General features: G+C 38.1%; 1 protein-coding gene and 1 pseudogene across 1 annotated transcript; one reads left to right on the forward strand and one right to left on the reverse strand.

Moving 5' to 3' along the window:
• Nucleotides 1-1,111: 1,111 nt before the first annotated feature.
• LOC139187256 (olfactory receptor 5T7-like) lies at nt 1,112-2,083 on the reverse strand. Its single transcript, XM_070803265.1, has one exon. The coding sequence runs from the start codon at nt 2,072-2,074 to the stop codon at nt 1,112-1,114; it is 963 nt and encodes a 320-aa protein (XP_070659366.1). The 5' UTR covers nt 2,075-2,083.
• Nucleotides 2,084-9,186: 7,103 nt separating this feature from the next.
• LOC109569126 (olfactory receptor 8J2-like) lies at nt 9,187-10,139 on the forward strand (annotated as a pseudogene).
• Nucleotides 10,140-27,204: the final 17,065 nt, after the last annotated feature.

Below are 27,204 nucleotides of genomic sequence, written 5' to 3' on the forward strand. Positions count from 1 at the left end.
AAAGAGTTTTTGCAAAATTGTGATTAAAATTAATAAATACAAATGAGTGAAAGCAGGAAAGGAGAACACTACATCTTAAAGTTATCTCTGAAGGACACATGTCCTCACAATGAAAATGAGGTCTATTGGAAACAAGGCTTAAACATGCATGTAGGAGGGACCCTTCTGTAATGAGGTTCTTGGGCCTGAGCATGAGGAGTGGGGGTTTCTGCAGGGTCATATCAGAGTTGAAAGGGTCCAAGGAACAGAGAGTTAAAATCTAAGTCAGCACCAGACCTGTAATCAAATCCATAAAGGTGGATTGGGGCTCAGCTGTGGAAAGAACTGAATACCCAGGCCAGTTATACACTACTCTCTGAATTGCGTTTGTCTTTTTTTAATGTGTGATCGTGATAGATATCAATGTCTGGACTTTATTTTCTGTGAGAAATTAAAGATTTGTTTAGCACTCAAGCTCTGAATGAAGTAACAAAGATGGAAGAAATACATCCTTACAAATCAGCATGGTATTTAACACCAGGAATTTGAACAAGTTATCTGTGGTCCCCAAACCACAGACTGGGATTAGATAGCTGCCAATGAATAAATCTAAGGCTAGATCAGAATGCTTTGAAATGAATTCAGATACCAATGATTCCATGGTATGGGATCATATGAACTGTGGGTTTGCTATTGATTAGTTGGCATTTCATCAAGCTAGTCAGATATAATGTTAATTACAGTTGTGAATATTGGGGACTATACTTTCAAGTTATATCAAGATGAAAGAAGAAAATAATATAGAATATGCTAAAGAAAAGTTACATACACATATGTCTGTGTGTGTTTGTGTTATATCCATCAGCATGCTTTTACATACAAACGTGTATAGGTGTGTGTGCATGTGTGTTTGAGTGTGCGTGTGTACACCTCTATCAATGGGATAATATTAAGGCACAAATGGATGTTACGATTTTTCTGCATATAAAAATAACATAGATAGAAGGTTAGCTATGATGTTTATATTAAAATATCCAGGAAGAAGAGAAATATATTAATAAGATAAAACAAAACAATTTCATCATATCTTCTTGGTATTATGGTACATAACATCACTCTTGACATTTTTAGATTAATTTTTACTGTGATAATAGAATTTATTGATAAAGCATTTTTTTGCAAACACTCTCTTCATTGCCTCTTTTACATCTTTGTTCCTTAAACTATAGATGATGGGATTCAGCATTGGAATCACAATGCTATAAATTATAGACACAATCATATCATGATCTGTGGCATAGCTGGAACTTGGTCTCACATACATGAAGAGAACAGTACCATGACAAATGGATACTCCAGCTAAGTGAGAACCACATGTAGAAAACACTTTCCTTCTCCCTACAGCAGATGGCATCCACAGAACGGTCAGCAGAATGAAACCATAGGAGATGAGGACGATCAAGACAGTGACTATCTCAATAGAGCCTGCAAAGTAGAAGAGCAGAAGCTGGTTTGTGTGAGTGTCAGAGCAAGAAATAGCGAGGAGGGGAGGGATGTCACAGAAGACATGCCTGATTTCATTGGATCCACAGAAGGATAACCTAAAAGTAGCCACTGTGTGTACAGAAGCATGCAAGATGCCACCAACACAGGAAGCAATGATGAGTGGCACATAGACTCTGGGTGCCATGCTGACTGAATACAGGAGGGGGTTGTAGATGGCCACGTAGCGATCATATGCCATTGCAGCGAGAAGAAAGCATTCTGTGGTCCCAAAAGTAACAGCAAGGAACATCTGTGTTGCACATTCAAGGAAGGAAATGGCTTTGTTCTTTGACATAAAGTCTGCTAACATTTTGGGGGTAATTACTGAGGAATAGCAGGCATCCACAGATGAAAGTGCACTCAGAAAATAGTACATGGGGCTGTGGAGCCGGCAATCCCCAATGACCAACACAACCAGTCCTAAATTTCCAATCAGCGTGAAGAGGTAAACTGCTAGAAACAATAAGAATAAGATGATTTGCAGTTCAAGATTGTCTGTGAAGCTTTTCAGTAAAAAGGATGTTACTTCGGTGACATTCTTCATCTTCATACCTCATGGAACAAACTTGAAGGAGATTTTCAAAAAATTGCAGTTTATTTCCTACCAAAAGAATGAATAACATTGTGATTCAATGGAATGCGATTTGTGTCCTCATATTTATTTTTTGCCAGAGTATAATTTCCCAGTTGTTCAGAACATGGTGACAAGACAGTGGGTCAAGTGTACATGCCACTCACTGAAGACTCAAATGGGGAAATACATGTATTCATTCACTCATGGGCTGAATTCATGCCATCTAAATCCATTAGATAAACCAGTTAATTTACCACTGAATTCTATTAGTTGTTTCCATATTAAATTAGCTTAAAACACCAAATCATTGGTTAAAATCAATTTCCTTCTCTCATGCAATAACATGACCTAGTGTATCAGTGTGCAGATGCCTGGAATAGGATATCAGCATTCTAGTTACTTTCAATAACTGTGTAAAATTATTTGTTATAATTTATCTATAGAATGAAATCGTTAATATTGATTTAACAAAGTGGAGTAAATCAAAATTGATTTACAAATATTGTAACATAAAATGCACTAAGAAAACTGAATATTCAAAATGATGTTAAATAGATAATGCTAAATTAGGCTGGGCCAACAGAGTAGCAGCCTCTCAGACTATAATATTTTATGAGCTAGTCCCAAATTCTTTCTAACTTTTTTAGCTCTTCTTAGGTGTATCCAAAAGAATAATGAAGATTTTTTTTAAGATGTTGGGCCATAATTAAATTATTATATGACAACATATTTCATTCAAATGTATTTCTCCATTATTTTGCATTACATTGTGTTTTTTCTTTTACTAAATAGTCACTGATATTTATTACTTTTGGATATCTAAAGTCTTTGCTTTTCAACTGTCTCAAGACCTGTGGTGAAAATGTAAAGAATTTTTCCGAAAAAACAAAACAAAACATTTTTTCCAAATTATTATACTTGTTTAGATATTGTTTGCTGTGGATCTAGTGAATTATCAACTAAACAAGCTGAGTCACAGTTAAAGTCACTTGTAAAAAATTGTAACTAAACTATGACAACAGTAATTAACCAACACAAATTTAATACTTTATTTTCTTTGATGTATTTATTCATCTATATGAGAGACAACAGCTATTAATGAAAGGATTACACAACATATCTTGATATTTTAGTTCCAAACTCCTAAAGTACTAAGCAAATGCCTGAAACTTTCTCTTACCTGTGGATTGGCAAAAGCAGGTTTTGATATACTCTGAATATAATTAACTCAAACTGCTTATATCTACTTACTCAACTGCTGATCAAACCACAGGAGAGTCCTCAAGGGGAATACACTCCAATTATGATCTGGTTCAAAATAGCAACATGATGATTCACTCAATAAAAAAAAAAAAGTAGTCTTGGAGTAATTCACGACCTAGTAATATTTGTTGAATAAATAAAGTCATTCAGCCTCTGATTTATAATAATACTTTATATTTGTATTTCCCTAATAACTAGTGGTTTTATGTACTTTTTCATACTAACCTGTTGTCCATTTGTGTGTCTTCCTAGGAGAAGATTCTGTTCAAGTGGTTTGAACGTTTTCTCCCACTCTGCAGGAGGCCTCCTTACTCTGTGGATTGTTTTCTTTGCTGTATGTACTTTTAGTGTGATTCTTTTGTGCCTGTGCTTGTGATGTAATATCTATTAAGTTATCACTAATCTAATGTCATGAGGCTTTTCCTTTATATTTCTTCTGAGAGTTTTATAGTGTCATGTATTATGTTTAAGTCTTTAAGTTTACTTTTGTTCATGGTTTAAGAGGAGGGTTGAGTTTTGTTATTTTGCATATGGATATCCAGTTTTGCCAACACAGCTTGTTGAAGTGATTATCCTTTTCCCACTATCTTTTGTCAACACCCTTGTTGAAGATCAATTGACTAAATATATGTGAATTGATTTGTGGGCTCCTTATTCTGCTCCATTGGTCTATATGTCTGTTTTTATACCAATACTGTATGGTTCAAGTACGGTAGCTTTGTAATACATTCTTGAAACCAAGATGCGTGATGACACCAGCTTTGTACTTTTGCACAAGATATCTTTGGATATTTGAAATCTTCTTTGGCATCACATAAATTTAGAATTTTTTTTCCTATTAAAAAAAAACAATGTTATTTGATAAGCATTGCATTACATTTTTTATTGCCTTGGATAGTACAGAAATTTTATCAAAGGCAAATCAAAAGTGCAATTGCATATCACCTCACACCTGTTAGGTTATTATTAAAGAAGAAAAAACCTACAAACGTGACAATCACAGAACACAAGGAATAAAATGATCAGTGGTTGCCAGAGGTTTGGGAGCAGGAGGATAAAGAGACAGAGCATAGAGGACTTTTAGGGCATTGAAAACAATTCTATATAAGAATATGATGATGGATTCATGTCATTGTATGTATTTTTGAAACTCATAGGACATACAGCCCCAGTAGTGAAGTCTAATGTAAATAATGGACTTCGAGTGATTATGATGTGTCAATGTGGGCTTATCAAATGTAAAAAATATACCACTTTGATGAAGAATACTAATAAGGGGCATGCACATAAAATATCTGTACCTCCCTCTTAATTTTGTTGTGAACCTATTACTTCTCTTTATAAAGTAATTAAAAAATTGAATGGAAATTGTACATCAGGCAGAAGAAAATTGTCATTAATAAGCCAGAATATTCTCAAAAATACTTCCTGAAATAAAGCATAGAAACAGCAGTAAACAAGGTAAAGTAAAGAAAGCAGTGAAAGATGAATAGATGATAATTTGACAAAATAATATCACAAAATTCCTCTATTAACCCCACAATAAGTATCTCTGAAATGTTAGGACACTTTAAAGCATTGGCCTATTATTGGAATCAACACTTTTTCTCCAAGCACAAGAGTCACATGAAAAGGAAGGTATTAACATGAGCTGTGACACTGAAACCTAGCAGTTTACTGTGTGAGAATTAAATGTTTATATGCATTTAAATAAGTTGTAGAAGAGTCTTGAGAGTCCCTTGGACAGTAAGGAGATTAAACCAGTCAATCCTAAAGGAAAGCAGCCCTGAATATTCACTGGAAGGACTGACTCTGAAGCTGAAGCTCCAATACTTTGGCCACCTGATTTAGTTTTAATAGGGCTACCTCCTTAAATACAGAGTGTAAGCTAAAATTTTTTCCCTAAAATGGGATTACATTACAAGTTATTGTGGTTTATTTTACAGTTTATTTTTTGTTACATTCTTTATCATGCTTTCATATTTTAAAATCCACAGATATGAATAAATGTAGCTCTGTCAATATTGAAATGTTATTATGGAAAGCATACAACTACATACTAGCTTTGCTACGAGGTGCTTGAAGTGCCTTTTTACATTCATAATTGTAAAAATGGAAGGAAGGAAGCACACATAGCAAGATTTTTGCTTTTATGTTGTACATCGTCTGGTTCTTGTGGTAAATACACCAGGGTTTATCTTGACACAAGAATGGAGGCTTTACATTTGGTTCTATTTCCAATATATACATTAAAATTTAACATGGGAGCCAGAATCCTGTGATTTTCTCCATTCAAGAGCTAGAGGCTACACTTCCAAACAATGTAGGGGTAAAATTCAAAACAAAAAAGGGTGGAATCAATGGATGCAATAGTTAATCAATGGTTTTCAAGAATACTCCCTGGCTATCTACAGATTTGCATCTTGTGTGACATTTTTGCATACAAGCTTGACTAATAAACATTCAGTTTTTCTTTATGTCCCTGGGGTACCTGATCTGTACTGGGAATTTTGATTCTCCTGTTTAGGGACTAGGGCCATGACACAGATTTCAGTGTGAAGGTCTTTGAGATTTCAAGCACTTGTATAAACCAGTTAGCACACTTCATGCAAAGGCCTCCAGAGCAGGTCTGGGCAGATCACTCTGCTCAGGTAAGTAAAATCAAATACCTTATTTATTTCAAATTTCAGAAGAGGAGAGCAAGGATACTGGAAACTTCATCAGTTCAAATTAAACTCAGAACTGATGATATCTGGTCCATTCTCTTGCCATGTCACTCATGTCTCTGCCCACTGATTGCTAAGTAGAAGTGCTGATGATACATACAAATACAATGATTTTTAAAACCCTATTGATAGATTATGGAGAAGGAAATGGCAGCCTCCTCCAATATCTTGTCTGGAGAACCCCATGGACAGAGAGCCTTGCAGTCTACAGTCTCTGGGATCAGAGAGTTGGACATGACTGAACAAATAACTCTTATTGATATATTAAACTCTGAGCATTTGTACAGAATAATGAATAGTCCTTGAAGTATATTTTACTTTGAACTAAAAGGTAATGTTTTCTGCCATGGAACTGGTGAAATTGGTGGATATTTTAGAGGACACATTACACTAGATAAGAAACTTAAGTGTCTTTGAAATATAAGATTCTCTTCTTATACAGTTCTCTCCTACATAAAAATGCTCTCCATTTAAAAAGCTGATTACACACATTCAGAGTAGACAATAATTGTTCTTAATGCTTTTTTTCTTGTTAAATTAAGAATGGGCTTATTATATGCGTTATCTCTGAGTGAAACGTACACTGAGTTGCTATATGTGTAGCAAACAAATACTTTAATTAGAGTGAGGGTTGCCACTACATTTTCCATCAAGAGCTTACTCATGCATCTATTTTAGGTACAGTGTTAGAAGGCAAGAAATAAGCACAGTTGTTGCAATGCCGTTGGATCAGCTCATCGAACATAGAGTATATGTATGGGATAGATATCCTCAGGCACTTGCCAAGTGGTGCAGTGGTAATGAATCTGCCTGCCAACACAGCAGATGCAGGACAGATATTAATAAGAGAAACAATCAACAACAATAAAAACACCACAGATTTAAGAGATAATCAGGTTGAGGAAGAGTACACTGGGTTTTTGTTGTTGCTAAATATATAGTTAGATACCATGTGTCCCAGTGTTTTGTATATGCAAAATTATAATTCACTTGCTATTTCTATCTCAAATATGAAAACTCAGTAAGATAGAATGAGTTACTGGAACTGAAGTAAGAAACCACATTTAAAAAATCATTCAAAACATGTTAATTTCAGTAACTTCTGGTACAAATTATTTTGCTTTCATTGTCACAAGGCTCTGTGCTAAATAACATACATATGTACACTATCTCATTTAATCCATACCACACAAGACTATAAATATTTGGAAAAATCATGTGACTATTAGTAGAGTGCTTTGCTGATAGCTCAGATGGTAAAGAATCCACCTGCAATGTGGGAGACCTGGGTTCAGGTTGATGTATGGAATAGATATCCTTAGGCACTTCCCAAGTGGCACAGTGGTAATGAATCTGTCTGCCAACACAGTGGAGAAGGGAAAGGCTACTCACTCAAGTATTCTTGCCTGGAGAATTACTTGGAGAGATGATCCCAGAAGGCTACACAGTCCATGGGGTCGCAAAGAGTTGGTCATGACTGAGTGACTTTTACTTTTTTATTAGTAAGTGTACTAACTACTAACCACCAACTAAACAAACAAAAAAAAACACACCCCAAAGCATCATAGAAACATAGTACTGATACATAATCTATAAAGGCTCTTGGGCTTCCCTGGTTGCTCACTGGTAAAGAGTCTGCCTGTAATGCAGGAGACTCAGGATATACAGGTTCTGTTCCCTGGGTTGGGAAAATCCCTTGGAGGAGGAAATGGCAACCTACTCCAGTATTCACACCAGGGAAGTCCCACTGACAGAGAAGCCTGGTGGGCTGCAGTCCATAGAGTCACAAAGATCTGGATCCGTCTGAGCAACTGAACACACATGCAGGCACGCACACACACACAAGAGGCTGTTTGAGTAACTGAATCTCACTGAGCCTAAATTATCTCATCAGACATATAAATAATTAATTATACACACATTCTGGGACACTCCTGCAGAACAAAGAAATCATTATTCAAAGTGCCTCTGTATCTGCTGGGCGTGGACTACAGTACTATTAAATAATGTTAGACTCTATGATTTCTGTATAGAAGCAAACAAACCGATCAACCTCTAACAAATCAAAACTATATATTATGTATTTAAAAAGACTAAAATGGGCTTTAAGTTATTTAAAGGAAAAACATACAGCTTTTCTTTAAACAGGAAAAGAAAGAAAGGGTTTGCCAGAACAAAATAAAAAGTTTGAGCTGCTAAAAGACAGAGATTTGATAAGAGCAATTTATTTTACAAAAGAAAGGAAAGGTGATTTTAAAAAATCATATTCAGAACGTCTGAATGATACTAAGAATGAACAGTAGCAAAGTGTAAATTTGCTTGTGGGCAGCTGAATCTGAGGAATACTGTAATTATTGTTAAGGAAAAAACAGGCTATTGAATAAGTTTTCCACAGAAATACTAAAATAACCAGTATGATGACAATGTATGAGAGGGCAAGAAGACCTGTAGCAGCAAAGAGAAAAATAAGTAGATGTCACTCGAGCTCATCAGCTTCTTATAGGTACCTCTCTTTTATCTCAAGAAACAGAAACACAGAGAGGCATGTATGTGTATACAAATAAACACATACACATATATAGACGCCATATATTTTTACATGTGCTAAGTCACTTCAGTCATGTCCGACTCTTTGTGATACTATGGACTGTAAACTGCCAGGCTCCTCTGTCCACGGATTCTCCAGGCGAGGTTACTGGAGTGCCATTTCTTTCTCCAACATACATATACATGCAGCATATTTGCATGAGACATTAATATAATTTACATATGCAAGTAAATATAAATACATATCATCATGCAATTTATGTACGTTTATCCAATAAAAACCATATCCTATAGTACATAAAAACATCAACTGCCTGGTCAAACAGTTCTAAGATCCTGAAATGGAACTCTGGAGAGTTTGTATTGCTGAATTTGATGAAAAGATGAAGAGAAAAGACAATTAAGAAAGTTCTGAAACTTTTGTTTGTCAACAGAAGTGAACTGATTTTAAATGAAATACTTAACAATATGGCATGTAACAAAAATAGAGACCATTTTACAGTCTATTAATCACGTTCCATTTTCCCCACTAAGCTGAAATCGGCAAAATACATGGCTCCAGGGAATTGCACTCAAGTGACTGAATTCATTCTAATGGGAATCTCAGATCTTGCGAACTCCAGATTCCTCTTTTCTGTGTGTTCCTGGTCATCTATGGACAGGTCATTACAGGGAACCTGGGAATCGTCATCCTCACCAGCGTGGACTCTCAACTTCAAACCCCCATGTACTTTTTCCTCAAGCACTTGGCTATCATAAATTTGGGCAATTCTTCTGTCATTGCCCCCAAAATGTTGGTTAACTTCTTGGTTACAAAGAAAACCATATCTTACTATGCATGTGCAGCCCAACTATGTAGATTCATAGCTTTTGTTGTGGCTGAGATTTTCTTGCTGGCTGCCATGGCCTATGACTGCTGTGTGGCTATTTGCAGCCTCCTGCTCTACCGGGTGGTGGGTTCTCCATGGATCTGCCTTCTCCTGGAGGCCCTTATTTACATCTACATTCTGACCACAGCACTGACGGTCTCTTCCTGTGTGTTTTCCGTGTCATACTGTTCGTCCAATGTGATCAACCATTTTTACTGTGATAATGTCCCTTTGTTAGCATTGTCCTGTTCTGATACCTACATTCCAGAAACAGCAGTGTTTACCTTTTCAGGGACCAATTTGTTTTTCTCTATGATTATTGTTCTAACATCGTACTTCAACATCATCCTTGCCATTTTGAGGATACGTTCTTCAGAAGGGCAACAAAAAGCGTTTTCCACCTGTGCTTCTCACATGACGGCTGTCACTGTGTTCTATGGGACTCTTCTCTTCATGTATTTGCAGCCAAGGACCAACCACTCATTAGATACTGATAAGATGGCCTCGGTCTTCTATACCCTGGTGATTCCAATACTGAACCCCCTCATTTACAGCCTGAGGAACAAGGACATGAAGGATGCATTGAAGAGATTCCTGGATAATCCATGTCAGTCATTCAGATTAATGCAAATTTAAAACTACAGCTATCTTCATTTAAGAATTAAATCCTGCTAAGTGAATAGGTAATAAATTGTTAAAAATCCCATTAATATCAATAGAGAAAGCTTAATCCTTTTCATTCCAACTTCAAGTACCCAATTTTCCCTAATTTAAAAGCTATTAATTGTTCAAAGAAAACATACTAATATAAGTAACACACAATAATTTGAAAACCAATACAATCTAAAGGTGTTGGAGGAGCCAAGATGGCGGAGGAGTAGGACGGGGAGAACACTTTCTCCCCCACAAATTCATCAAAAGAGCATTTAAACGTCGAGTAAATTCCACAAAACAACTTCTGAATGCCGGCAGAGGACATCAGGCACCCAGAAAAGCAACCCAACTCTTCGAAAGGAGGTAGGAAAAAATATTAAAAACAAAAAAAAAGAGACAAAAGAGGGAGGGACGGAGTTCCGTCCCGGGAAGGGAATCTTAAAAAGAGAGAAGTTTCCAAACATCAGGAAACCTTCTCACTGCCGAATCTGTGCCGAGCTTTGGAAGCACAGAGGGCAACATAACAGGGAGAAAAAATAAATAAACAATTTAAAACTCGCAGATTGCGAGCCCTACGGAAACTCCCCCAGCAGAGAAGCAGCGCAGACGCCTGCATCCGCCATTAGCGAATCGGGGCTGGGCAGGGAGGCGCGGCGTGGGCTGCATCGCTGAGAGTAAGAATCTGGCCTGAATACCCTGAGCACTATCTGAGCGAAATAATTTGGGCTAGCAAACCAGACTGTGGGATACCTACCACGCGAAAAGCCAGCCCTAACCTAAGACCGCCAGGCCCGCGCACGGAACAAAGGACTGAACAGAGATAGCCGGCTGCAGATCTTCCCCCTCCGGTGACAGGCAGCCAGAGCCGGAAGGGGGCAATCGCAGCCCCAGAGAGACATTATCTATAAAATTGTAAGCAGGCTTCTTTGCTAACTAAAACTTCTTGGGGGTCTGGACGGTCAACATCTGCCTGAGAAGGTGCGCCGGTTTTACATCCAGATAACCGAGTGGCGGGGAGGCGATAAGTCGCAGCATTGGCGCTCGCCTGGGAAGAGCAAATTGGCGCTCGGACCTGGGAAGAGTACAAAACGCAGGCCCAACTGAGTCTGCGCCTCTGAGGAATACCCGAGTGCCTGAACCTGAGCGGCTTGGACCTGGGAGGTGCATGCAGCCCAGGGCCAGCCTCGGATTGTTCCCGGCGGAACAACCTAGAGTCCGAGCAGTGTGGACAGGGAGGCTACACGCGCCGTGAGCGGGGGCAGACCCAGGGTGGCTGAGGCACTGCGAGCCCACGCCAGTGTTATTTGTTTGCACCCTCCCTCCCTCCCTCCCCACAGCGCGACTGAACAAGTAAGCCTAAAAAAAAAAACAAAAAAGTGTCCTCCACCGTGCCCTTTGAGTCAGGGCGGAAACCAGATACTGAAGAGACTAGCAAACAGAAGAAGATATAACAGAGGGAAACGCCTTGGAAGCTATAGGCAATAGATCAAAACCCTGTGGTTACTACGGACTACATAGGAAGGGGCCTATAGATCTTGAGAAATATAAATCTGACCAAGGAACTAGCCAAAAATGAACTGAACCCACAACACCCACAAAAAAAGAAACAAAAAAGTCCTAGATATATTTTTATTATTTTTAAGATCATTCTTTCTTTTTTTTTTAATTAAAAAAAAAAAAATTTTAAGTCCTCTATTGTTCCTTTAATTTTCACTTTTATAACCTATTAATTTGCAAAAAAAAAAAAAAAGACCCTATTTTTTTCTTCTTCAGCAAACTTCATATATATATATTTTATAATTTTTTGACCTTGTTGTGTTTTTTTTGTTGTTGTTGGTTTTTGTTTTTTTCTTCTTTTCTTTAACATTGTATTTTTGAAATTCCAAACTCTACTCTAGATTTTTAATTTTCGCTTTTTGGTATATGTTATCAATTTTGTACCTATAGTTTTTTTTATATAATTTCTGTGATTTTTTTTTTTTTCTTCTTCTCTGTTTCTTTCTCTTCTTCTTTTATATAACATTGTATATCTGAAATTCCAAACTTTACTCTAGATTTTCAATTTATGCTTTTTGGTATTTGATATCAATTTTGTACCTGTATTTTCTTTATAATTTTTGTGACATTGTTCGTATTTGTTTGTTTGTTTTCTCTCTTTATTTTTCTTCTTCTTTTTTTTTTTTTTTAACATTGTATTTTTGAAATTCCAAACTCTACTCTAGATTTTTAATTTTTGCTTTCTGGTATTAGTTATCAATTTTGTACCTGTACTTTCTTTATAATTTTCGCGACCTTGTTTGTTTTTGTTTGTTCGTTCTTTCTCTCTTTTCCTTCTTCTTTTCTTTAACATCGTATTTTTGAAATTCCAAACTCTACTCTAGATTTTTAATTTTCGCTTTCTGGTATTAGTTATCAATTTTGTACCTGTACTTTCTTTATAATTTTCGCGACCTTATTTGTTTTTGTTTGTTCGTTCTTTCTCTCTTTCTTTTCCTTCTTCTTTTCTTTAACATCGTATTTTTGAAATTCCAAACTCTACTCTAGATTTTTAATTTTTGCTTTTATGTATTTGTTACCAATTTTGTACCTTTAAGGACCCAATCTTCAGGACCCATTTTTCACTAGGGAGTGAGATTACTGGCTTGACTGCTCTCTCTCCCTTTGGACCCTCCTTTTTCTCCACCAGGTCGCCTGTGTCTCCTCCCTAACCCCTCTCTACTCTACCCAACTCTGTGAATTTCTGTGTGTTCCAGACGGTGGAGAACACTTAGGGAACTGATTACTGGCTGGATCTGTCTCCCTCCTTTTCATTCCCCCCTTTTATCCTTCTGGCCACCTCTGTTACCTTCCTCCTTCTTCTCTTCTCTGTATAACCCCGTGAACATCTCTGAGTGGTCCAGTTGTGGAGTGCACATAAGGAAGTGACTACTGGCTAGCCCACTCTCTCCACTATTGATTCACCTCATCTCATTTGGGTCACCTCTAACTCCCTCCTCCCTCTTCTCTTCTCCATGTAACCCTGTGAACCTCTCTGAGTGACCCTCACTGTAGAGAAACTTATCATCTTTAATGTAGATGTTTTATCAATGGTGCTGTATAGAAGGAGAAGTTTTGAAACTACTGTAAAAATAAGACCGATAATCGGAAGCAGGAGACTTAAGTCCAAACCCTGACTCCAGGGAACTCCTGACTCCAAGGAACATTCATTGACAGGAGCTCATCAAATGCCTCCATACCGACACTGAAACCAAGCACCACACAAGGGCCAATAAGTTCCAGGGCAAGACATACCAACCAAATTCTCCAGCAACAAAGGAACACAGTCCTGAGCTTCAAGATACAGGCTGCCCAAAGTCACCCCAAAACTATAGACATCTCATAACTCATTACTGGACATTTCATTGCACTCCAGAGAGAAGAAATACAGCTCCACCCACCAGAACACCGACACAAGCTTCCCTAACCAGGAAACCTTGACAAGCCACCTGTACAAACCCACACACAGTGAGGAAACGCCATAATAAAGAGAACTCCACAAACTGCCAGAATACAGAAAGGACACCCCAAACTCAGCAATTTAAACAAGATGAAGAGACAGAGGAATACCCAGAAGATAAAGGAACAGGATAAATGCCCACCAAACCAAACAAAAGAGGAAGAGATAGGGAATCTACCTGATAAAGAATTCCAAATAATGATAGTGAAATTGATCCAAAATCTTGAAACTAAAATGGAATCACAGATAAATAGCCTGGAGACAAGGATTGAGAAGATGCAAGAAAGGTTTAACAAGGACCTAGAAGAAATAAAAAAGAGTCAATATATAATGAATAATGCAATAAGTGAAATTAAAAACACTCTGGAGGCAACAAATAGTAGAATAACAGAGGCAGAAGACAGGATTAGTGAATTAGAAGATAGAATGGTAGAAATAAATGAATCAGAGAGGATAAAAGAAAAACGAATTAAAAGAAATGAGGACAATCTCAGAGACCTCCAGGACAATATTAAACGCTACAACATTCGAATCATAGGGGTTCCAGAAGAAGAAGACAAAAAGAAAGACCATGAGAAAATACTTGAGGAGATAATAGTGGAAAACTTCCCTAAAATGGGGAAGGAAATAATCACCCAAGTCCAAGAAACCCAGAGAGTACCAAACAGGATAAACCCAAGGAGAAACACCCCAAGACACATATTAATCAAATTAACAAAGATCAAACACAAAGAACAAATATTAAAAGCAGCAAGGGAAAAACAACAAATAACACACAAGGGAATCCCCATAAGGATAACAGCTGATCTTTCAATAGAAACTCTTCAAGCCAGGAGGGAATGGCAAGACATACTTAAAATGATGAAAGAAAGTAACCTACAGCCCAGATTATTGTACCCAGCAAGGATCTCATTCAAGTATGAAGGAGAAATCAAAAGCTTTTCAGACAAGCAAAAGCTGAGAGAATTCTGCACCACCAAACCAGCTCTCCAACAAATACTAAAGGATATTCTCTAGACAGGAAAAACAAAAACGGTGTATAAACTCGAACCCAAAACAATAAAGTAAATGGCAACGGGAACATACTTATCAGTAATTACCTTAAATGTAAATGGGTTGAATGCCCCAACCAAAAGACAAAGACTGGCTGAATGGATACAAAAACAAGACCCCTACATATGTTGTCTACAGGAGACCCACCTCAAAACAGGGGACACATACAGACTGAAAGTGAAGGGCTGGAAAAAGATTTTCCATGCAAATAGGGACCAAAAAAAAGCAGGAGTAGCAATACTCATATCAGATAAAATAGACTTTAAAACAAAGGCGGTGAAAAGAGACAAAGAAGGTCACTACATAATGATCAAAGGATCAATCCAAGAAGAAGATATAACAATTATAAACATATATGCACCCAACACGGGAGCACCACAGTACGTAAGACAAATGCTAACAAGTATGAAAGGAGAAATTAACAATAACACAATAATAGTGGGAGACTTTAATACCCCACTTACACCTATGGATAGATCAACTAAACAGAAAATTAACAAGGAAACACAAACTTTAAACGATACAATAGACCAGTTAGACCTAATTGATATCTATAGGTCATTTCATCCCAAAACAATGAATTTCACCTTTTTCTCAAGCGCACATGGAACCTTCTCCAGGATAGATCACATCCTGGGCCATAAAGCTAGCCTTGGGAAATTCAAAAAAAAATAGAAATCATTCCAAGCATTTTTTCTGACCACAATGCAGTAAGATTAGATCTCAATTACAGGAGAAAAACTATTAAAAATTCCAACATATGGAGGCTGAACAACACGCTGCTGAATAATCAACAAATCAAAGAAGAAATCAAAAAAGAAATCAAAATTTGCATAGAAACGAATGAAAATGAAAACACAACAACCCAAAACCTGTGGGACACGGTAAAAGCAGTCCTAAGGGGAAAGTTCATAGCAATACAGGCACACCTCAAGAAACAAGAAAAAAGTCAAATAAATAACCTAACTCTACACCTAAAGCAACTAGAAAAGGAAGAAATGAAGAACCCCAGGGTTAGTAGAAGGAAAGAAATCTTAAAAATTAGAGCAGAAATAAATGCAAAAGAAACAAAAGAGACCATAGCAAAAATCAACAAAGCCAAAAGCTGGTTCTTTGAAAGGATAAATAAAATTGACAAACCATTAGCCAGACTCATCAAGAAACAAAGGGAGAAAAATCAAATCAACAAAATTAGAAACGAAAATGGAGAGATCACAACAGACAACACAGAAATACAAAGGATCATAAGAGACTACTATCAACAATTATATGCCAATAAAATGGACAACGTGGAAGAAATGGACAAATTCTTAGAAAAGTACAACTTTCCAAAACTGGACCAGGAAGAAATAGAAAATCTTAACAGACCCATCACAAGAATGGAAATTGAAACTGTAATCAAAAATCTTCCAGCAAACAAAAGCCCCGGTCCAGACGGCTTCACAGCTGAATTCTACCAAAAATTTAGAGAAGAGCTAATACCTATCCTGCTGAAACTCTTCCAGAAAATTGCAGAGGAAGGTAAACTTCCAAACTCATTCTATGAGGCCACCATCACCCTAATACCAAAACCTGACAAAGATCCCACAAAAAAAGAAAACTACAGGCCAATATCACTGATGAACATAGATGCAAAAATCCTTAACAAAATTCTAGCAATCAGAATCCAACAACACATTAAAAAGATCATACACCATGATCAAGTGGGCTTTATCCCAGGGATGCAAGGATTCTTCAATATCCGCAAATCAATCAATGTAATACACCACATTAACAAATTGAAAAATAAAAACCATATGATTATCTCAATAGATGCAGAGAAAGCCTTTGACAAAATTCAACATCCATTTATGATAAAAACTCTCCAGAAAGCAGGAATAGAAGGAACATACCTCAACATAATAAAAGCTATATATGACAAACCCACTGCAAATATTATCCTCAATGGTGAAAAATTGAAAGCATTTCCTCTAAAGTCAGGAACAAGACAAGGGTGCCCACTTTCACCATTACTATTCAACATAGTTTTGGAAGTTTTGGCCACAGCAATCAGAGCAGAAAAAGAAATCAAAGGAATCCAAATTGGAAAAGAAGAAGTAAAACTCTCACTATTTGCAGATGACATGATCCTCTACATAGAAAACCCTAAAGAGTCCACCAGAAAATTACTAGAAATAATCAATGACTACAGTAAAGTTGCAGGATATAAAATCAACACACAGAAATCCCTTGCATTCCTATACACTAATAATGAGAAAACAGAAAGAGAAATTAAGGAAACAATTCCATTCACCATTGCAATGAAAATAATAAAATACTTAGGAATATATCTACCTAAAGAAACTAAAGACCTATATATAGAAAACTATAAAACACTGGTGAAAGAAATCAAAGAGGACACTAATAGATGGAGAAATATACCATGTTCATGGATTGGAAGAATCAATATAGTGAAAATGAGTATACTACCCAAAGCAATTTATAGATTCAACGCAATCCCTATCAAGCTACCAACAGTATTCTTCACAGAGCTAGAACAAATAATTTCACAATTTGTATGGAAATACAAAAAACCTCGAATAGCCAAAGCGATCTTGAGAAAGAAGAATGGAACTGGAGGAATCAACTTACCTGACTTCAGGCTGTACTACAAAGCCACAGTTATCAAGACAGTATGGTACTGGCACAAAGACAGAAATATTGATCAATGGAATAAAATAGAAAGCCCAGAGATAAATCCACGCACCTATGGACACCTTATCTTCGACAAAGGAGGCAAGAATATACAATGGATTAAAGACAATCTCTTTAACAAGTGGTGCTGGGAAATCTGGTCAACCACTTGTTAAAGAATGAAACTAGAACACTTTCTAACACCATACACAAAAATAAACTCAAAATGGATTAAAGATCTCAACGTAAGACCACAAACTATAAAACTCCTAGAGGAGAACATAGGCAAAACACTCTCCGACATACATCACAGCAGGATCCTCTATGACCCACCTCCCAGAATATTGGAAATAAAAGAAAAATAAACAAATGGGACCTAGTTAAACTTAAAAGCTTCTGCACATCAAAGGAAACTATTAGCAAGGTGAAAAGACAGCCTTCAGAATGGGAGAAAATAATAGCAAATGAAGCAACCGACAAACAACTAATCTCAAAAATATACAAGCAACTCCTACAGCTCAACTCCAGAAAAATAAACGACCCAATCAAAAAATGGGCCAAAGAACTAAATAGACATTTCTCCAAAAAAGACATACAGATGGCTAACAAACACATGAAAAGATGCTCAACATCACTCATTATCAGAGAAATGCAAATCAAAACCACTATGAGGTACCATTTCACACCAGTCAGAATGGCTGCGATCCAAAAGTCTACAAATAATAAATGCTGGAGAGGGTGTGGAGAAAAGGGAACCCTCTTACACTGTTGGTGGGAATGCAAACTAGTACAGCCACTATGGAGAACAGTGTGGAGATTCCTTAAAAAACTGGAAATAGAACTGCCTTATGATCCAGCAACCCCACTCCTGGGCATACACACTGAGGAAACCAGAAGGGAAAGAGACACGTGTACCCCAATGTTCATCGCAGCACTGTTTATAATAGCCAAGACATGGAAGCAACCTAGATGTCCATCAGCAGATGAATGGATAAGAAAGCAGTGGTACATATACACAATGGAGTATTACTCAGCCATTAAAAAGAAAACATTTGAATCAGTTCTAATGAGGTGGATGAAACTGGAGCCTATTATACAGAGTGAAGTAAGCCAGAAGGAAAAACATAAATACAGTATACTAACGCATATATATGGAATTTAGAAAGATGGTAACAATAACCCGGTGTACGAGACAGCAAAAGAGACACTGATGTATAGAACAGTCTTATGGACTCTGTGGGAGAGGGAGCGGGTGGGAAGATGTGGGAGAATGGCAATGAAACATGTAAAATATCATGTAGGAAACGAGTTGCCAGTCCAGGTTCGATGCATGATGCTGGATGCTTGGGGCTGGTGCACTGGGACGGCCCAGAGGGATGGTATGGGGAGGGAGGAGGGAGGAGGGTTCGGGATGGGGAACACATGTATACCTGTGGCGGATTCATTTTGATATTTGGCAAAACTAATACAATTATGTAAAGTTTAAAAATAAAATAAAATTGGAAGAATAAAAAAAAAAAAAAAAAACCAAATACAATCTAAAATAAAATATATGTTAGAAAAATATTTTTATAGTTTTTTAAAAAGACAGAAAAATCCTGATAGTTAAGGTGGATTTGTGTTGGAATTGATTCTTGGATGGTTGTAAGAGTCAATCATCCTACTTGCCATAGACATGTTGACATTTTGTTTGATTACTAAAAGTTTTATTATTTTTTGCAGCATTTTATCTATTAAGTTATCAACCTTTCTGAACTCATTGATATCTTGCATCTAACCAAATTTATATCACAAAAAATACAGCTTTCAGGCATAATGAAACCTAATAAAAAGTATACTTTTTCAAAAAAAATGTGTTGAAACAAATAGGCAAGCACATGAATCAAGCATTAGTTTTCAGGTAAGTAAGATAGAAAAAGGAATTTGTCTGCCAGCTCTCATTTTTTTACTCAAAGCTTACCCTATGGGACATTGTCACCTGTAATTCCAAATTATGCTTACTTGAGTGCTCAAGTGGTTCCAAAACATTCATGTCCAAACCATTAGAGCAAAACCTTGTTGGTGGTTAGGGGAGACAGGAAACACAGGACATAGTCACGAAGCAAGGTTTGAGAATACCTGTGAAAGTTCAGTTCAGTCAGTTCAGTCATTCAGTTGTGTCCAACTCTTTGTGACCCCATGAATCACAGCACGCCAGGCCTCCCTGCCCGTCACCAACTCCCGGAGTTTACCCAAACTCACGTCCATCGAGTCAGTGATGCCATCCAGCCATCTCATTATCTGTCGTCCCCTTCTCCTCCTGCCCACAATCCCTCCCAGCATCAGTCTTTTCCAATGAGTCAACTCTTCACATGAGGTGGCCAAAGTACTGGAGTTCCAGCTTCGGCATCAGTCCTTCCAATAAACACCCAGGACTGATCTCCTTTAGAATGGACTCATTGGATCTCCTTGCAATCCAAGGGACTCTCAAGAGTCTTCTCCAACACCACTGTTCAAAAGCATCAATTCTTTGGTGCTCAGCTTTCTTCACAGTCCAACTCTCACATCCATACATGACCACTGGAAAAACCATAGCCTTGACTAGATGGACCTTTCCTTTGTTGGCACAGTAATGTCTCTGATTTTGAATATGCTATCTGGGTTGGGCATAACTTTCCTTCCAAAGAGTAAGCGTCTTAATTTCATGGCTGCAGTCACCATCTGCAGTGATTTTGGAGCCCAGAAAAATAAAGTCTGACAGTGTTTCCACTGTTTCCCCATCTATTTCCCATGAAGTGATAGGACCAGACGCCATAATCTTAGTTTTCTGAATGTGAAAATTTAGGAATGAAGAAAGAACAACTGCAGGACCTCTCAGTGTGTAGCTTCAACAAAACTAATTATTAAGAGCTTCATAAATTTGCAGGCAGATATCCAGTATCTCGGTACTATAAATTCATTTTTAGTGTTCATAATAAAACTACAATCATATACCATTGTCTTCTTTCAGCTAGCAAATTTAGCTTACATGACATTATGAAAAGCTGTTAGAGGTGTTGTTGTTTAGTAGCAGAGTCATATCTGACTCTATTGTGATCCCACAGACTGTAGTCTCCCAGTCTCTTCTGCCCATGGGATTTTCCAGACAAAAATACTGGAATGCATTGCCATTTTCCTTCTCCAGGGGATTTTTCCAATCCAGGGACTGAACTTGAGTCTCCTACATTGGCTAGTGGATTCTTTACCTCTGAGCCACCAGGGATACAGTTCAGTTCAGTTCAGTTCAGTCACTCAGTCTTGTCCAACTCTTTGTGACCCCATGGACTGCAGCACACCAGGCCTCCCTGTCCATCACCAACTCTTGGAGTTTACCTTTACCGGGGCTACAGGTGTTAGTAAATAAATAATCCCCAAATTTTCTCAATATATAAACTGATAGAATCACTATGAAACATCTATGATGTATCTATTAAATGTAAAAGTATTTATACACTATGACCTAATAATTATCAAGTATTATCCAAATACATAGACTAGACACAATATTGTGTATGGGTAACATGAGGAATAAAAATATGTGACCTGCATAGTTATCCATAATAAAGAATATTGAAAAGTAACTACAATGTCTATGTAACTCAAATGTGTGAATCAAATCCATAACAATCAAGATAAGTTCAGTTTAGTTCAGTCACTCAGTCGTATCTGACTCTGTGACCCCATGAATCGCAGCACTCCAGGCCTCCCTGTCCATCACAAACTCCTGGAGTTCACTCAGACTCACGTCCATCGAGTCAGTGATGCCATCCAGCCATCTCAACCTCTGTCATCCCCTTCTCCTCCTGCCCCCAATCTCTCCCAGCATCGGAGACTTTTCCAATGAGTCAACTCTTTGCATGAGGTGGCCAAAGTACTGGAGTTTCAGCTTTAGCATCACTCCTTCCAAAGAAATCCCAGGGCTGATCTTCAGAATGGAATGGTTGGATCTCCTTGCAGTCCAAGGGACTCTCAAGAGTCTTCTCCAACACTACAGTTCAAAGGCATCAATTCTTCGGCACTCAGCCTTCTTTACAGTCCAACTCTCACATCCATACATGACCACAGGACAAACCATAGCCTTGACTAGATGGACCTTTGTTGGCAAAGTAATGTCTCTGCTTTTGAATATGCTATCTAGGTTGGTCATAACTTTCCTTCCAAGGAGTAAGCCTCTTTTAATTTCATGGCTGCAGTCACCATCTGCAGTGATTTTGGAGCCCAGAAAAATAAAGTCTGACACTGTTTCCACTGTTTCCCCATCTATTTCCCATGAAGTGGTGGGACTGGATGCCATGATCTTCATTTTCTGAATGTTGAGCTTTAAGCCAACTTTTTCACTCTGCACTTTCCCTTTCATCAAGAGGCTTTTGAGTTCCTCTTCACTTTCTGCCATAAGGGTGGTGTCATCTGCATATCTGAGGTTATTGATATTTCTCCCATCAATCTTGATTCCAGCTTGTGTTTCTTCCAGTCCAGCATTTCTCATGATGTACTCTGCATATAAGTTAAATAAACAGGGTGACAATATACAGCCTTGACGTACTCCTTTTCCTATTTGGAACCAGTCTGTTGTTCCATGGCCAGTTCTAACTGTTGCTTCCTGACCTGCATACAGATTTCTCAAGAGGCAGATCAGGTCAGGTTGAACAATTTTTATTATGCCTAAGAATATGCGTTCACTTCTAGAAAACTGGTCTCATCACCAAAATCAGAAGAAAGCCCAAACTGATATAAATTTATAATCAGACAGAGTTACTACTATTTGAATACATTTTTTGTATTACCACTTTGACCATTTTTTTTAATTTGAAGGAAAAATGACTCTGATCTCTTTTTTTCTAATAATGTTTACATTTTAAAACGAGCCCTGGATAAAGACACTCTTTCTTTCAGTTATTCTTTGCACCATGATAATGCTTCAGTTAACAATCTGTGGAATAAGAGATTTTGAGTAGTCCTTGGCTATCAGGCTTCTAGGGTTACATCTTTAATCAGTGAAAGGAGAAAGCTAGATTCAATGAGTCTGTAACTTCTTGTTGAAGGGAAATGATTGGCAAAGGCTGGTGAACTGACATTCAATATTCCTCATTTTGAGTAGACCAAAATCCAACTTATTTTCGGCTGTTACTTTTGCAAAAAAGACTCATTTTTCCTTCATAGTAATAGTTTGGGAGTCAAGGTTCATTTTGTGATTTTCTCAGTCCCTTCCACATGCTGGTTGCCTCACAGTCTAACCTGTCTGCTCTAATGCTAGGCACTACACTTCTCAAATCAGGAAAAAGGATCCCGGAGGGCAGGGTGACAACTGCATACACGCTCTTGGTCAGGAAGACAAAAGCTTTCCCCAGGTCCAGCAGACTTCTGCGTACATCTCACAGAGCTCTGACTCTGGGTCCTGCACCACACGTCCTCCATTACTCGATTTCAGTGCACCTGTGGTCAACAGCTCCGCCGGTGTTACTAGTGGCAGGTTTCCTAAGGTATATCCCTGCTTCCCTGCCTCAGGAATATCTCATAGGCCATGGAAGACATTGAGTGACCATCAAGCTGTGGGGGAGGAGAAGGGAATAACTGGCTCACGCTCTTGTTTTCCAGAGGGACAGGTGTCTGGGACGTGTTACATAGTTTAGTAAAATCCCTCGTGTCACTGAGTTGCAGTTTCCTGGGTGTCAGACAGCTGATATATTCATCCTTTCCGTGCTTTGGTCCTTCTATATGTCATTCTTCTTGCTCCCTCCCTGTGCTACTTGGACAGTTCTCTCCCAAAAGTTTAGTACACTGCATAGTAGGAGGGAACTGTCCCTGTAGGACGGCTGTCAGTTCAGACAATGGCAGACAGGTCAAGGGTCCTCAGAGCCACTCTCACTCACTGCTGTTTAGTCACTAAGTCATGTCTGATCCTTTGTGACTCCCTGGACACCAGCACACCAGACCTCTCTGTCCTTCACTGTCTTTCAGATTTTGCTCAAACTCATGTCCATTGAGTCGGTGATGCCATCCAACCATCTCATCCTCTGTCACCCCCTTCTCCTCCTGCCCTCAATCTTTCCCAACATCAGGGTCTTTTCCAGTGAGTTGGCTCTTCCCATCAGGGTGGCAAAGTATGGAGCTTCAGCTTCAGCATCAGTCCTTCCAATGAATATTAAGGTTGATTTCCTTTAGGACTGAGTGGTCTGATCTCCTTGCAGTCCAAGGGATTCTCAAGGGTCTTATCCAACACCACAGTTTGAAAGCATCAATTCTTAAGCCCTCAAACTTCTTTATAGCCCAACTCTCACATCTGTACATGTCTACTGGAAAAATGTTAACTTTGACGAGACAGACCTTTGTTGGTAAAGTGATGTCTCTGCTTTTTAATATGCTGTTTAGGTTTGTCATAGCTTTTCTTCCAAGGGGCAAGTATCTTTTAATTTCATGGCTGCAGTCACCCTCCACAGTGATTTTGGAGCCCAGGAAACTAAAATCTGTTTGTAGCTGGCTACACATTAGCGGTCTCCACAGTCATCCTCCATTTTGCTAATTCACTAGAACGACTCAATGTCATGGACTGAATTTTCATTCTCAGCTGCCAAATTCTATTTTGAAGCCTTAACCCCAGGGTGATAGGTTTAGGAAGTTGGGCCTTTTGGATGTAGGTAAGTCATGAGGATGCGGATCAAATGAAGAGGGCTATCGCCCTTAAAGGAGACCCTGGAGAGTTCTCCAGTTCTTTTCCCACTCTATGAAGACACAAGGTCGGCTCTCTGCAACCCAGGAGAGGGCTCTCACCAGACTCCAACCTTGCTGGCACTCTGTCTCAGGCTTCTAGTCTCCAGAACTGCTACAAGTAAGTTTCTGTTGTTTAGGAGCTACTCGGTCTATGTAAATTGCAGTACAGCCTGAACTAACACATCTGGAATGCACTGTACATATAATTACAGTATTACTACAGCAAAAGGATGCAAATAATAACCAGCCAAAAGAAGATACATAGAGGGCAAAGTCTGTCAGAGTTGCAAACTTGTAGCTCCCATTATCCTTAGGGATGCATCACCCCTCTGGGTGTCAACGTGTGGCAATACACATGGAGTGTGGCCAGCCCGGCAGCTCACCTGAGCCTCTGGTGTGCACAGCTCCTTTCTGGGCTTTGTGTGCCTGCTCATGTGGCTGACCTCTATTTCGCCATCATTCTTGGAGTTTTAGAGTAATACCTTTAGTCTCCAGTTCCTCTGGATGTTGGAGCCGTTAGGGCACATCCCAAGCTCCCATCACATATCACGTTGTTAAGACTGTCCAGTGTTCAAAACCTCCAGGTAAACAAAGATGCTTCTTCTAGGGAAGGCATTTCAGGGACTTTGAGTTGACCTCCTGTAAGGTGAATCCTAATGTCAGACCTTTCTGCAGGTAAGGTTAATTCTTCATCACACACCCCCACATACATTACCTTTACCCAAGGCCATATCTCAGGAATGCTAACTGAGAACACATACCATTCTAGCTACAGCATAAAATGGAAAGTAGAATATCTATTTACTGGATGCATTACCTTCTATATGGGTTCTTTTTAGGTAGGAATAAGAGGAAAATGGACAGTGGATAGGAGAACAAGTATATTTTTCCCCAGCTACTTAATACATGTAAGGAATGGTGCATAGATTCTTTAAGTTTTGTAGGTATTTTCTCCAGGTCATTCTTGATCAAAACTTTTATGTGTGACACTGTATATTATTCTATCTTGGTCTAGACTAAAATTTTCTATAAAGTTAGGCATCTTTGCTAACTCTTGATTTCCAATTTTGGTTGAAGAATTGAGCCTTGATCACAATGTCTTAGAGACAGGTGCTGGATCCCTGAAGCCCTTATGATATGTTACAAGAACAGTTAGCTGTTCTGCACTGTAGCTAGCATTCTTTCTCATTGCACTGACCATAGTTAGGTTTTTTTGTGCATTGTCTGTTCATTCTTTTAGTAAACATTTCACAGACACCTAATATATTCCTGCACTATTAGGTACTGTTGTCACAATAATGATCAAACTGCAAATTATCATTGATCTACAGAGATTAAATTTAAGTTCTTCTCATATATATACCTATGGCAGTATGAAAGAATTGATCAGCTAAAATATACATATATTTTTAAAATGTTATTAAAATATAGTTGGTTTATAATGTTGTATTGGAAGGATTTCATTGGAATCAGTCCTTCATTGGAAGTAATGATGCTGAAGCTGAAACTTCAATACTTTGGTTACCTGATGTGAAGAACTGACTCATTGGAAAAGACCCTGATGCTGGGAAAGATTGAAGGCAGGAGGAGAAGGGGACGACAAGGATGAGATGGCTGGATGGCATCATTGACTCAATGGACATGAGTTTGAGCAAGCTCCAGGAGTTGGTGAAGGCCAGGGAAGCCTGGCATGCTGCAGTCCATGGGGTTGCAAAGAGTCAGACATGACTCAGCAACTGAACTGAACTGAATGTTCTATTAGTTTCTAGTATACAGCAGAAGTGATTAAATTATACATATTTATATTCTTTTCCATTATGATTTAAGCACTGGATAGTGAATATAGTTCCGTGTGCTATACAGTAGGACCATGTTGTCCATCCATTCTATGTATATTAATAATTTAATATATATAATTAAATTATATATATTTAATTATGTATATATATATATATATATATATATATATATATATATATATACATCTCCCAAACTCCCAACCCACACCTCTCTACAATTCCTTCCCCTTGGCAATCATATCTGTTCTCCATATCTGTGAGTCTGTTTCTATTTCATAGATATGTTCATTCCTGTTGTATTTAGATTCCACATGCAAGTGATATCATATGGTATAAAAAGTAATTACTCCAGGCAGTAACAAGTTGAGTAGGTTGTAAAAATGACCACAAATTCTTTCCTTCAATGCAGTCTCATCATTTCAAGGTGATGTGTCAGATCCTTTCACTAAATGGTGGAGTCAATTCCTCTGACTCCTTAAATCTGAGTTGGCCATGTGACTTGCTATGGCCAATGTCATATCAGAAACTGCAGCAGAATACTCACGACTTGGCTATGGTTGGCACTCAGTGTAATTAGTTTATGCCCAAGCAAGAAGGACTTATTCCTTATTGATTGTAGAGCTTCTTTTGCTTCCTCATTTCATAGGCAGTAGATAAGGAGGTTTAACATGGGGTCATAATGCCACAAGATAAGGATATTTTTCCCTATTCTTCAGAGCTGACAGATTTAGGCTGTAAGTACATGAGAGAGGGAGCTGCAAAGAATGATGAGAGCGGTCAGGAGCAAGATGCCTGTGGCAGAGGACTTTTTCTTTCCCCATAGCAAAGGGCAAGCTCAGGATGGTGAAAGATATGTGTATATGAGAAAACAAGTACCAACACAGCTCAAAATGAAGTTAATATATAGAATAGATTAACATTTCACTAAGTGTATTTTTAATGACTCATTGAAATGATTATAGATTTACTTGCAGCTGTAAGGAATAATACAGTGAGATCCTTTGTTCATTTTTCCCAGATTCCTCTTGGGACAGGCAGAGTAACAGTTCCCAAAGATCTTCATATCCTAATACCTGGAATCCGTAAATCTTCTAGGCTACATGGCAAACAGGAAGTAAGGTAGCAGACAGGCTGACCTAGTGCTGGAGATATTATTTTGGATTTTCCAAGAGTCTTTAAAATTGGAAGAGGGAGGCAGAACATTGACAGTCAGGCAGAGATTTGAAGATGCTGTGTGATGTTTGTATTGAACATGAAGTAAATGGTTAGACTCAAGGAATACAGGTGGTTTGTAGAAATT

Source organism: Bos indicus, chromosome 15 (assembly GCF_029378745.1).
Source record: "Bos indicus isolate NIAB-ARS_2022 breed Sahiwal x Tharparkar chromosome 15, NIAB-ARS_B.indTharparkar_mat_pri_1.0, whole genome shotgun sequence".
NCBI classification, from domain to species: domain Eukaryota; kingdom Metazoa; phylum Chordata; class Mammalia; order Artiodactyla; family Bovidae; genus Bos; species Bos indicus.